Source organism: Balaenoptera borealis (assembly GCF_965194805.1).
Source record: "Balaenoptera borealis genome assembly, chromosome: 13".
Classification (NCBI taxonomy): domain Eukaryota; kingdom Metazoa; phylum Chordata; class Mammalia; order Artiodactyla; family Balaenopteridae; genus Balaenoptera; species Balaenoptera borealis.
Genome location: NC_138870.1, coordinates 81,083,019 through 81,097,066, shown reverse-complemented (window position 1 = coordinate 81,097,066; position 14,048 = coordinate 81,083,019). Strand labels below are relative to the sequence as shown.

The 14,048-nt window shown below is 35.9% G+C and overlaps 1 protein-coding gene across 3 annotated transcripts in view; it reads right to left on the bottom strand.

Annotated features, from left to right (window-relative positions):
- The window catches only part of METAP2 (methionyl aminopeptidase 2), a 33,667-nt gene that overhangs the window by 19,074 nt on the left and 545 nt on the right, over positions 1 to 14,048 (bottom strand). For 2 of the 3 annotated variants that reach the window (XM_082349548.1, XM_082349546.1), the window contains exons 2-4: positions 12,423 to 12,530; positions 8,356 to 8,421; positions 4,534 to 4,636 (exon numbers count right to left, since the gene is read on the bottom strand). In XM_082349548.1, coding sequence (XP_082205674.1) covers positions 4,534 to 4,636; positions 8,356 to 8,421; positions 12,423 to 12,530 — 277 coding nt within the window. The remainder of the gene's footprint in view (positions 1 to 4,533; positions 4,637 to 8,355; positions 8,422 to 12,422; positions 12,531 to 14,048) is intronic. The other variant, XM_082349547.1, reaches the window with a different exon arrangement.

Here is a 14,048-nt window from a genome sequence, read left to right as displayed (position 1 = left end):
TGTTCATCACAGAAATTTTTCTAGTGGCAAAAAACTGAAAACAGTATTAATGTTCAAAAATAGGGTAATAGCTAATAAAATTGTGCTAGATACAGAACAGAACAGCATTATAGCTATTAAAATTGGTTTCAAAAAATTTTAATGACAGGGCTTCCCTGGTGGCGCAGTGGTTAGGAATCCGCCTGCCAATGCAGGGGACACGGGTTCGTGCCCCGGTCCAGGAAGATCCCACATGCCGCGGAGCAACTAGGCCCGTGAGCCACAACTACTGAGCCTGCGCGTCTGGAGCCTGTGCTCCGCAACGGGAGAGGCCGCGATAGTGAGAGGCCCGCACACCGCGATGAAGGGTGGCCCCCGCTCGCCGCAACTGGAGAAAGCCCTTGCACAGAAACGAAGACCCAACACAGCCAAAAATAAATAAATAAATTTATTTATAAAAAAAAAAAAAAAAAAATTTTTAATGACAGGAAATGCATGCAGAATGTTAAATTTTTTTAAAGAGCAACAACCATCCTAGTAAAAACTGATTAAAAAATCATGGATTTCTACACGTAAGGAAGATGTTCCTAAGGCATGAGATATTTACATTCTCAAAATAATTTCCCACAAAGTACTAATTACAAGAGGAAAAACAATAATGATATAATAGAGAAACTGGTTAATACCTTATCCAAGTGAAAGAAATTGACATCGTGTGCCTTCATATTTGACAACCCTGAAAAGGACACAATATCTACTTATCTAGTAACCCACCCCAAAATGCACAACCTATTCTCAAATACTTCAGAAAAACAGTATGTGTACAGATTCACCAATATAACATTTTTCCACATTTGCCTTCTTTCTATCTTCCAAGGAGAAAATGGAGAGTTATTTGTGTATTATACATAAGTGTCATATTCCATTGAGATTAAGAACGATAAAGCAAATGTGACAAAATGTTAAAGATACTCTGAGAAAGGTATGCAGGAGTTCTGTGTACTAGGCTCACAGAATGGAATTACTTCTGTTAAATATGAAATTACTTCAAAATAAAAAGTTAACATAATGCACTCAACCTGGGTGGCAGTTACACAGGTAAGTTCTTTGTAATAATTCATGTAATTTTCAATCAAGGAAGGCAAGATACAAAACTATATTTAATACTTTACCAAATCCGTAAGAATGTTGATTGTAATCTATTTGCAAGTAGTCAAAACTGATTATATGAATCTCAAAAAAATTGAGATTTACTCAAGAACAAACATTAACCACAGTATCTTAATTTCTTTTGTATTTCTCCAGGACAGCACACAACATTGCTTTCAATATTTAAGAAAAGTATTATCCCAAGAGATATTATAATATATAATTAATATCTTCCTGTATTGTTTCAAAAACGGAACTTATTCCACCTATACAATGTTTAGTTTGCATTAGAAAATGATAGCAAAAAGGAAAAGGTAGTTTCTAAGATTTACAAAATCCCAATTATTTTTTCTTATATTAAACATTACTTCAAGTGTTCCACCATATTCATGTTGTTAAAAATATTAACAGTGTGTTAACAAGTATAGGAAATCTATGGCTTTCTTCCCCTTTAGCAATAAGAAAACAGAAATGGAAATGGGAATAAAAATATCTCGTTCACATCAGTAACAAAACAATAGAACACTTAAGAACAAACTTAACAAAAAAGGGACAGGACCTACATTAAAAAAAAAAAAAATCAGAATAAGTTGGAAAATATACAATGACAATGGATAAGTCAATGTGATACAACTGTCAGTTTTCTGAAACATACATAAGTATGATGTGATTCCAATAAGAAAGGCATTTTTCTGTGGGTATGTGTATTAAAACTAAAAATATGACCAAAAGTAGCTGAGAAAAGTAAAAATAGAACTGTTTGGTTAGGTTGTGTGGCAGAGAAGAAACAACTGACTTAACAAATTATCAAAATAAACAGTATTAGTATAGAAATAGACAAATAGATGAGTGGAACAGAATAAATAATACAGAAATTGGTTCCATTATATAAGGTAACAGAGTTCCATTATATAAGAATAGTATATGGCAAAAGTGGTCATTCAATTAAATAGAATGAACTACTTAAGAAACAATTCTAGCACAACTAGCTATCTATTTGAAAGAAAGTAAAATTAGCACTCCCAACCTTAGACAAAAAATTCTAGACCAATTAAAGATGTAATAAAACAAAAAATAAGAGTTTGAGAAAATAGAAGAGACTGCTAGGAACCCAGAAGTACAAAATATGAATATATACTGTTATTTAAAATCTTTAAATGCCCATCAACAGACAAATGGATAAAGAAGATGTGGTACATATATACAATGGAATATTACTCAGCCATAGAAAGGAACGAAATTGGCTCATTTGTAGAGACATGAATGGACCTAGAGACTGTCATACAGAGTGAAGTAAGTCAGAAAAACAAATATTGTATATTAACACATATATGTGGAATCTAGAAAAATGGTACAGATGAACCGGTTTGCAGGGCAGAAACAGAGACACAGATGTAGAGAACAAATGTATGGACACCAAGGGGGGAAAGTGGGGGGTGGGATGAATTGGGAGATTGGGATTGACATGTATACACTTATATGTATAAATAGATAACTAATAAGAACCTGCTATATAGCACAGGGAACTCTACTTCACTTCGCTGTACAGCAGAAACTAACACAACATTGTAAAACAACTATACCCCAATAAAAAATAAAATAAAAGCATAATCTTTACACTTCTGCAAGAGCAAAAGAATAAAGCCAATAATCAAAAGATGCTCAAAAATCACTAGCAATCTGGGAATCATAAAGTATTAATATATTCTTTGATTCAGCAATCTCACTCCTGGAGAACTATCACATAATAAAACTGCCAGCACATAAGGAGATATATATGTGTATTCCCAAACACATATATGTATATATACATATATATGTATATACTTAAGAGAGATCTTTATTGCAAATGGTTTATAACAGCAAAAAAAATAACTGGAGGCAAAGTGAATGCTCATCAATTACAAAATAGTGGAATAAAGTACGGTATATTCATGCCACAGATTATGAAGCCATTCTAAAGAATAACAGAGCTATTCTGATTGACTTAGAGGGACTTCCAAGATGCAGCCCTGATGAGAAAGGCAAGGAGGAGGAAAGTGTGCCTACGATTCTGTTTGTGTAAACAAATAATGACCAAAACACTCTCCTTACACAGAGATAGATGTACACATACGTGAGCATAAAACATATGGAAGGCTACCTGCTAGGTGGTTACATGGGTTGGGAAGGAAGAGGAAACAAGCAAAAAATAAGTGTCATCACATCATATGTACTATGAAAATTTATGTAATTAATATAAAACTGCATGTTTGTAACACTTTAAAAATAAATGTTTTAAGACAGGGATAGTGATTTATGTATTCAAATTCAAAGAAAAGATGCCCATGCCATAAAATATAACATCATGTTCCTTTCTAAGTTTAAAGAAAAACAATGATGTCTTTACAGGTCAAAGAAACATTGCTACAGTAGAAGCTTTCTTAACCAACTATTGCAACCACTGGATTAACCAATGCTCCTGATCCCCCTGTAAACCATACGAACCAATGCCCACTGTATTCTGAATACTAGTGGCTAGGTTCCTGTTCTGAATAATAATAATAACAGCAGCTAACACTTACCTAATGCTTACTACGTGTCTGTCACTCTTCTAAATGCTTTACATATATTATTCCTCACAACAACCCTTTGCAGAGCCCATTTTATGGATGAGGAAATGAAAGCACAGACATGATAAATTACTTGCCCAAGTCACAAAGCTAATAAGTGTTAGAACTGGGATTCAAATGCAGTTAGGTCCCAGCTTCCAGGCTCTTAACTAGTCTACATAATGCCACTTCAAGTGTCTGCTAACCAAATAAAATGCATTCTTTCAGAACACTTCCAAGAATCAGGTTATCTGTGCCCAAACCTGTGTAAGTCATCTGTACTTGTTATTGTAATTATGTAGTTTAATTATACATTACATAAAAAGAATTGTTTCTATGAAAACTAAGTTGACTACTCAGAGAAGTTTCAATAAAGGCAAGTCGTCAAAAAATACTTCTGTCAAATGGAACTGTAAATGATTTCAGGAAAAAAAAATGTAGATATAGGCATCAGCCCGCAGATTACTTAGTTCTTACTGTTCACAGAAACTCAAAAAATGGAACAGACCAGACAATGCATTATGGATTCAGCCCATGGAAAAAAAAAAAGTGGAGTTCAATGCAATTCATGCTCAAAGATCAAGAATGATGAAAAACAAATGTTTGTTTTAAGTTAACTTTTATCAATAAAGATTAACCAACTACTGGTCCCAATCATTTTGGATAAGAGGGCTTCTACTGTATCTTCTCTGCAACAAATTCATAAGCTTTTTTATTAAGGTAGTGGAGCAAAGTCCTAAGAAAAATCAAATCTGCTTTATTGCTAAACTACAACTTTCAAAAGTCAAACTGGAAGTTATTTTATGATCCTTACCCATCTTGTGTGGGTGGGTACTCGCATTCTTGTCCTTTGGGAAATACACCATTAGGATACAGGTCACATATTGGAACTGAGGGAGGGTCTGTTTGAACTTTTGCTGTGAGATACAAATAAAGCATTAACTTCTGTAGTTAAAAACAAAATTAAGCAGTTAGCATTAGTTTTTCTCAGTTCCTAATTGTTATTATATGTCCTGACTTTAAGGAGCCTCCCTGGTATCAATTTACAGTTAAAAACAAGATATTTCACCACAATAGCCACCTCCTGATTTATAATTAATTACTTGGGAATAAAAATATTCAACTCCTCAGAACTCCATTATGTATTTAAACAGTATATGCCTTGGCACAAAGAACACTTTTAATGTTTTTGTCTTCATTTACTATACTGGAAATGGAATAGCATAGAGAGGCTGGCTTTCGCAAATAAAAATCAAAGAAGCAACAAGAAAATAAAAAAGAAATCCTACAGCGATAAAGTAAAAATATAAAGCTATTGTGTATTAATAAAATAGGTAAAAAACTTATTCCAAGGGTATATTATGTATAAAAGTTAGTATACATAGTATGTATACCATGTATACATACATACATAGTATATTAGTATGTATACATACCCCAGGGCTAAAAGACTTTAGGTAGCCATATACAAATTTCCAGATACTTGAAAAAAGTTACAGTACATAGCATATGTTTTAAGGACACATTATTTCCCAAACTATATTCTAAGACACCAGTGTTCCAAAATGCTTTTAAAAATATTTAGAGATGTGTCTTCTAAAAATCTGTTTAAATGCATAAGAACTAGTTCTTATATAGTTCTTATTCTACAAAGAACTTTCTTTTAGTAACAAGTGCTGTATCCAAGGAATGTCAGGAAGTTACATAAGACTTAATTTATGCAATAATATATGACTTTCAATGTATACCTGCAACATGTAACAACTACTGAGTTGAAGTGTGTGGTTTTCTTTTGATTTTAACCAGTCTTATGGGTTTTTATCTGAAATTTTAACACATATTTTAGATTTTTTTGTTCTGCAATGGGAAATAAAAGGACGCATATAAAGAAAAATATGACAATTTACTGAGCCAAATCATTTATCTACAGAACCATTTTTTGGTTCCCTCTTTTAATCTGAATATTCAATATTTCACAAACACTCACCGTTTTCCTCTTTTTTATATAATGTTTAGAAGTGTTCTATGGACAAGTAAACTTGGGGAATGCTGTTTTAGGTTCCTCCGAAGAGGGAACATTTAGAATTTGAAATCAAAAACGACCTTAGAGGTCATCTAATTTAGCTTCACACTCAAATCCAGGAATCCTCTAACACCCCTGACGGATGGCACTAAGTGCCTGACAGCGGAGGCAATCACTATTCCCAAGCTAAAATACATTCATTTGGGGAGAACTGTAACTGTTAGAAAGCTCTTCCAACACTAATCTCCCTGTTACTTTCATCTGTTAGTTCTACTTAACTCTTTGCAGTTAAAAAAAATTTACTTTTCATTTCTACTGCTTCCTTCCTCTCTATGATGAGAAACCACTTTAAGGGATGCGGTTCTTAACACTTTCACTCATATTCTCCAACCTTGTCAATGTTCCTTTTAAGTTGGTACTAGAATTGACTTCTATTAATAGTTCAAATAAGGTACAATTAGTATAAGAATACACTGTTGATTCTAAAAATCCTACTGCTACTGAAAGGTTAAGATTCCTAGCTTTTTGGTTCACACTGTATAAGCACTCAAAATCCTTAGGATTCTATCACCTTATACTCACTTTATATATGCTCATTTAAATTTCAGCTTGTTAATATTAGCCTATTGTCTCAGTTTTCTTTTGAAATCTTGATTTCTGTCAACCAAAGTATTATCATCCTCAGCTTTATATTTCATCTACAAATCTAATAAAGATGCCTTTTATATTGTCCACAAATTATTAAGACAAGATAGTTAAAGGACTCAAAAAGTTCATTAGAGAAAAAAATAAAGAATTTGTCATTGAAATAAGTTGAAGCCTAGCCTTTACCACTTATTAGCTGTGACTTGGACAAATGCCTAAATGCGCCAAGCCTCAGTTTCCTCATCTACAAAATGAGGAACTAGGTGAAATCTTGGATAACCTTTGAAACTTGTAACATACTATGTCCAAGTTATTATCTAAAACTATGATTATAAATATCTGTATTGCAGTTATTGTTAACTATCACTTACAATTCTCTCACTTTACAGATGAGGAAAATGAGGGCAGTAAACTGCCCCTGATTACAGTATTTGGCTTATTTCATAAGTGATTTATGACAGCCTACACAAATAAGAGACATTCAAAGCAAATCAGAAAGCAAAAATCAAAACACAGAAAGAACCTAAAATACAACCTGAAATAAGGCCAATACAAAACCAGATTTGACTCTAAATCCTCTAGTAGCCAATATCAAAAAAAAAAAAAAAAAAGAAAAAGAAAAGGCTAGGTTATTTGCATAGTTCATGGTGCTTCTGCAATAAAACACATTACTCGGAAAAGCACAATTATTCTTGATACTAAGACCAGAAAAAAAGGGTCTCTCAAGACTGCTCATAAAGAAATATAATGAACATTAAGTTCAACAACATCCTCAGAGGAGGCACAACAAAGGCTGATGGCATCATACTAAAACACCTGTCAGTGGAAGAATTCTACCAAGGGCAAATACAAAGCAGCCTCTTAAAGCTCCTCTCTGCTTATCTACCTTCATTAGGAAGCAATTTTAGAGTATTTGGAGAAATAGATCTTTCTCAAGCCATTCTCAGGTAATACGTCTCACAAGCACACTACAAACAATTTTTGAATGGAAGGAATATGACATCATAATACCTGGAGATTCCTGGAATGCAAGTAATCTGTGCTCATTAAATACAGATTATGCTAGGGGCAAAACTGACATCCTGAGTAGAAGGATCTAACCAGGATAGAATGCCTGACTAGAAAGAAGGCTATTCCATCTCCACCTAGAGACATATCAGGGGAATGGCTGGCAGAGCCAATAGCTTTCTTAAAAAATAATTTCAGTATTTCAACCCAGAGATAAAAATGAAAGTCAAACCCTCAATATTCTCATTCATAAAATTTCAGCCTGAAGATTTTAAAGGAAGGTTTAGCCAGACACTCAATGGTCCCCAATAACCAAAGGGCATCCAAGATTAGAACTTGTTCTGATTCTCAACCCAACCTTTATTCCCCAATACTATACAGTCTCCCCTTGGTCTCCCTAAGAGTTTCAGGTCCATGAAGACGTTTGGTTATATCGTTTATAGAAACAAAATACAAGTAGGATCATATTTTAAGTGAATTTGAAATAGTGCAATACATGTTATTAATAAAAATTCACCATACACAAATTTTAAATAATGGGACTCCTCATTAAATATTCGTCAAGAATCTCTTAATATCAAAACTGGCAGGTGAACTGCAAACTATGTTTATCCTATTACCACTTGGTGGCATTACTTTAGTCATCACTGACAAAATTATTTGAATTATTCAAATTTTAAATTAAAAAGTTTTTAGGAACTCATCCCTAACATGCAGTAAAATGCAACAAATTTATTATTAACATCCCCTGGCTGAATAACAGCTAAAGAAAATAACAAGACTGTTAAACCAAAGTACTTGCCAAATAGCTGTGAGTGTCACTAAATTCTACCTCTATTAAGCCTACATTTATTTCCCTAACATATACCAGGATCTTAAGTAACTTTAAATCTACTCTTCAAATCTGCTGGTTAATAACCACTTCTAATTTGGCAAGTAGGATTAACTAAAGACACTAACGTCCTCTCTTCTTCTTCTTCTTTTTCTTCTTCTTTCCCGCTGCTCCATCTCCATCACCATCTCCATCTAAGAAAAGACATGTCAAGTTCACTTAAGCCTTATAAGCAGAGGGACGAAACAAGCACAAGCAGACAAGTACACACACACACACACACAGTGCTTTTTTTTTTTTATTTAATTTATTAGTTTTGGCTGTGTTGGGTCTTCGTTGCTGTGCGTGGGCTTTCTCTAGTTGCAGCGAGCGGGGGCTACTCTTCGTTGTGGTGCGCGGGCTTCTCACTGCGGTGGCTTCTCTTGTTGCAGAGCATGGGCTCTAGAGCGCAAGGGCTTCAGTAGATGCGGCGCGTGGGCTCAGTAGTTGTGGTTCGTGGGCTCTAGAGCACAGGCTCAGTAGTTGTGGCGCACGGGCTTAGTTGCTCCACGGCATGTGGGATCATCCCGGACCAGGGCTTGAACCCGTGTCTCCTGCATTGGCAGGCGGATTCTTAACCACTGCACCACCAGGGAAGCCCACACACAGTGCATCTTAAATAGCATACGACAAAGTTGACCCAATACTCTTAGAATTTTGTATACTGTTAGCTTTAAGTATCAGAATTTGACTTGTGCAATCAAAAGCACTAGTAAACTTTACTTTGACTTACTCTACTAAAAGAATTAAGATATTTTTAAGAATAGAAAATGTATTAAATAACATCTTTTTTTTTTAAAGCAAAGAAAAATAACTAGTGTTACTGAAATACCTGTAATAGTGACTATATGACTTCATATGAAATAATAATAGTTACAGTTTATATACGCTTTGCAGTTAAACACCTGTATTTCATGACCTCATGTGATCCTAAAGCAACCCGATGAGGTAACAAGGAATGTTTAAGGGACATGCCCAAGATAATCGTAACAGATAAACAGCAAAATTGAACCAAGAATATCACCTGATTCTTAATCCAGTGAGAGGTAAATGGGGTCTCATATTTTAAAATATCTTTTCCTGGGACTTCCCTGGTGGTCCAGTGGTAAAGAATCCGCCTTCCAGTGCAGGGGACTCAGGTTCGATCCCTGGTTGGGGAACTATGATCCCACATGCAGCAGGGCAACTAAGCCTGTGCACCACAACTAGAGAGAAGCCCACACGCTGCAACGAAGGGCCTGTGCGCTGCAATGAAAGATCCTGCATGCCTCAAAGAAAGAAGATCCCATGTGCCGCAACTAAGACCAGATGCAGCCAATAAATATAAATAAATAAATAAATAAAATATCTTTTCCTGCATAGTTGTTATTAGAGAAAAAGAGTTCTCCTTCTTTCTGGATCAAATTGTATACAAAAAAATTTCTACTTTTCCTAGGTTTATAGTTTTCAGATTTTCAAAAGAACCCAATAACCAAAAATAAGAACTATTTCAAAAAACAGCTGGCAAAAGAATACACAAAATAGCCATGATCTGCCTGTCGGTTTTCATAACAACTTTGCTTGAAGCTCAATGACCATACACTTAAACTTTGAGAAAAAATAAAGAATACGATTATGACCAAGATTAAACAGTGAGTTAAAATATTTTAAATAAAGGTATCAAAAATAGACCTAAGTGTCTGAATTTCTAAAAATGCTGCTCAATAAATTTCAACAATCATTTCTGAAGTATGCTAATCTACCCACAAATAACTAAAATAACTAAGAACAAATAACTACGATATTCACTAAGCTTATTTTGGTAATCATTTTATGATGTATCTAAGTCAAATCATTATGCTGTATACGTTAAACTCACACAGAACTGTATGCCAGTTATAGCTTAATAAAACCGGAAGGAAACAAATAATGAAAAAACAAACGAAAAACGGTAAAAAAATTGCTCAAAAGCTCCCTCAATGAATCGTCTCATAATGAGGCCAGTTTGCACTGTTCACTACACTTTGTCCTGCCCCAAAATGGTCTCTTTTGTTTGGTTTTAAGTCCCATTCCTTCCAATGAGCTTTCCATCAGCATTCAGCCCACAATTCCACCTCCAAATTTCAATAAATTTTATTGCAGGTACCAGTATATCTTTCCAACTCTACATTTTGTCTCTCCACAATAATCAGTTTTCCTTTAGAACAAAGATATTGAAATATTAGCTTTCCATCCTCTCAAAGACTTCTCACAACAGTTTAATAGTACTGGTTGATCCTGATTATCAAAATGAATTAGGAAAATGATGAACCCAAACTGGAGAAAGCTACTGATATTCCTAAAATCTTCTTTAGTACATTGAAGATTTCCATTCTGACAAGCAAAATTTCCTCCTTCAACGTCAAGAGATTCATATAACTTTGCAGAGGTGCAATGAAACAAGGCAGGCACTGTCTTCAAATTAGCACTGTGATTGATATTCTGCACACAGTGGGTCAACAGCAATCTATTATAATACCCTGAATTTACAAATACCTTTCTTGTTAAGAGTTCAAAATATGTTTATAATCTGAAGCATAAACCAAGGCAGAATGGACAAGAGATTTGCTTAAGGAGAAGGAAAAGCTAACTATTCCCTTGAATCTGAAACCAAGCAGGACCCTGTGGGGCCTTCCTGGGGACAGACCCCAAGTCTCCCACCTCTTTTGTGAAAAAGCTTTAGACTCCTAGGCTTTCCCTGAGTTCCAAAGAGCAAATTTAATCAGAGACATGAGAAAAATGCAAGAACAAAGGAAAACAATCAAACAAGACAAAATAATAATAGTTTGGCCATAAAAACAAAGTTAAGGAACTTTAGTTTCTCCTCAAGGGCTATAGATAATATCTTGAACCATATCCTTGAGTTGGTTGGCAGATACTAAATCCCCAACCAGGTGGAAAAAGTTAGCTGTATGCTGACCACCAGCACACAGACTCCAGATCAGTTGAAACCAGAAAACTAATAACTGAGATTCCCAAAAAGTCACCCTGTTACTGCACAACCAACCAATCAGAAGAATGTCCACAAGCTGATCAGGCACCTGGCAACCCTCACCTCTAATGTTGCTTTTAAAAACCCTTCTCTAAAAGCCTTCAGGTCTCTTGGGCATGAGCTGCCCATTCTCCTTGCTTGGCATTTTGCAATAAACGCTGTACTTTCCTTTGCCGCAACCTGGTGTCCGGGTTTGGTAACAATTCTTGGCACTTTTTTCCACTAAATTTGACTGTAAGCTCCTTGAAGGCAGAGAATTTATTCTTCTAAAGGAAAAACAACTGCTCTGCATTATCCTAACATGATAAAGTACAGCAGGTATTTGTTGCTAAGTACTGGAAGGCATAAGCCCAAACTGGCAGTGCTTGAGGCAGAACAGTAGATCACAGCAATAGATAATTAAGAATGGGAAAGCCCTATCTCCTCTTCTGCCAAAAGAGGCTGTAGAATAAAAATAGTTCTCCTAACTAATCACTCCCTCCACTGTCTTACTGATAGCATCAATTCCGACAATTCTAAGAGTTACTGTCTTTAAGGAAATCTTTGGCAAAAGCTCCAAAATACCACAAGGATCTGGGGTCAGGAAATTCATAATAGATTTTAGAAGCACTCCAACATGCTCCTTCGAAAATAAAGAGAAGTACCTTTGATAGAGTAAAAGGAATAGACTTGGAATCAGGTGCTAGGTTTGAAACTCTGGCTCTATTAGTCTACACAAACTAGCTGTGTCACATTGGGCAAATCATATAACTATCATTTCCTGTTTGCTTGGTTTTTGTGAGGGTAAAATGAGAATGGATGAAAGTATCCTAAGATAGTGCCTAGTACATATTAGTTGTTCAATAAAAGTTAGTTAAAAAAAGTCATTCAATTTTATCTTATTAATACTCACCCACTACTCGGCCTTTTGTTAAGTACATTTTTAAAGTTGAGATCCGTGTTATTTGAGCATTCAACACATCCAACTTTTTAAAGAGTGGCTAATAACTAAATACATTTTCCTTTTCATCTATGACATTGAGGCTTTAACATCAATTAAGTAAAACATCAGAGAATATTGGACTATACGGACAAATAAGCAGCTTCGGTTAAAGAATGTCATATATTCTTGCTTTCCTAACCACAAAAATCAAATTAACTATTTACCTTCATCGTCATCAACTCTTTCTTTCTCTTCCAATGCTTGTCTTTCCAATTGTCTTGCTACCTCATCAACCGAGGCTCCTGATTCTTTATCAGGTTCCTGTTGCTCTGCTGATCAAATATAATAACATAAATCAAATCTAATAAAGATCTTCCCACTAGAATATGTTCTAAGGATTCTAAAAAACACGTAAGTCTTCCTGATAAGTGTTCAGAAAACAAAAGCAGAAACATTACTTGAAGCAGAATAAAATTTATTTAATGGCAGAAAAATCTTCCATATCGAAGTGGTACTGCCCATTCAACAAAATACTCATTACACATTCTCTGTGCTAGGAGCTAAACTGTAAGTTGTTCCCTACCCTTAAGTAGTTTTAACTTTCTTAAAGTATTTAACAATTAGACTACAACAAATACTTTATTAACCAAGCAAGGACTTAAGATGGGCCATAAATGCTGAAGGCCTTAGTAAGAGCATTTCTGTGGGGCCCTGCGGGCTTCAGGGGTTCAGGAAGAAAGAAATTGTCAAGCCAGGCTGGGTAAAATAAAAATAAGTAGGAAAAGATATTCCATTACTAAAAAACAAACTTCTCCAACAGCTAAGCACAAGAGCAGGCCTTGCTGTAGAAGTGATTAGAACGTAGCTATAGGAGTAACATGTATGCGTAAAAAGAGGTAGTATTACCATGTAGCACATAATGAAGTGACATGCTGGCTACAGCAGAGAAATCATCCTGAGAGATACATCTGTTAAAGATATATTAGGGTCAGTCTGCTGAACACCTTAAAAGGACAAACTGAAGAGTCTGGATTTCATCTGAAAGCCAGGAACAGCCACCAGACTATGTCCTGGGATTCAATTTTGCTCTGGAAGCGTCCCAGCCCTTACAGCTCTCCCTCTTCAACTCCCATCTAACCAAATTTCAGAAGAAGCATACAGGTTAACCCTCTCTAACCTCTCTCAACTCCACTTCATCACTTCTGGCTTCTCCACTGTCCTCTCACTCTTTCTGTGGCTGATTTTAACAGTACAAATAACTCTTCCTAAAACCAAGGCCTTGATGCAACAAAAACACTTACTTCTCACAATCAAATAGTTAAGTTTCTAACTCATAATATAATCCAACTGAAAACTTTCAGCTGTTTTCCTTGTCTTTCCAGCAGATTTAGAGAAGCTCCATTCGGAGCCACAGAATATCCTACCCAGACTGCCTACAAGTGGCATCATAATCCAGGCCTAAAAGCCCAAAAGCTTGACGATACTGTGGGATTAGGCAGGTGAAGAGTCGCACCACCACCACACATCCTGCTATTACTACTCAGTGACAAGAGCGCGTGGGCATTCACATACATACACACACCCCCCAAAAAGGGCAGCGCGCCACACAAATCTCTCCGTAAACTGGGATGCTGGGGGGAGGTGCTGCTGAGGCACTAAGAGTCGGTTACTCCACCCCCAACCCTCGACGAAAATATGTCCCACGTTGCTCCAGCAAGGAGGCGGCAGTATGGGTCAGAACCAGATTTTTGAGGAGGCGGCCAACCCGCGAGGAAGGTGAGAGGGCTGGGCTGGGCCCTGGGCACGGCTTCAGGTCCGTCACACCGTCTGCGTGGGAGCTAAGCGCCGGC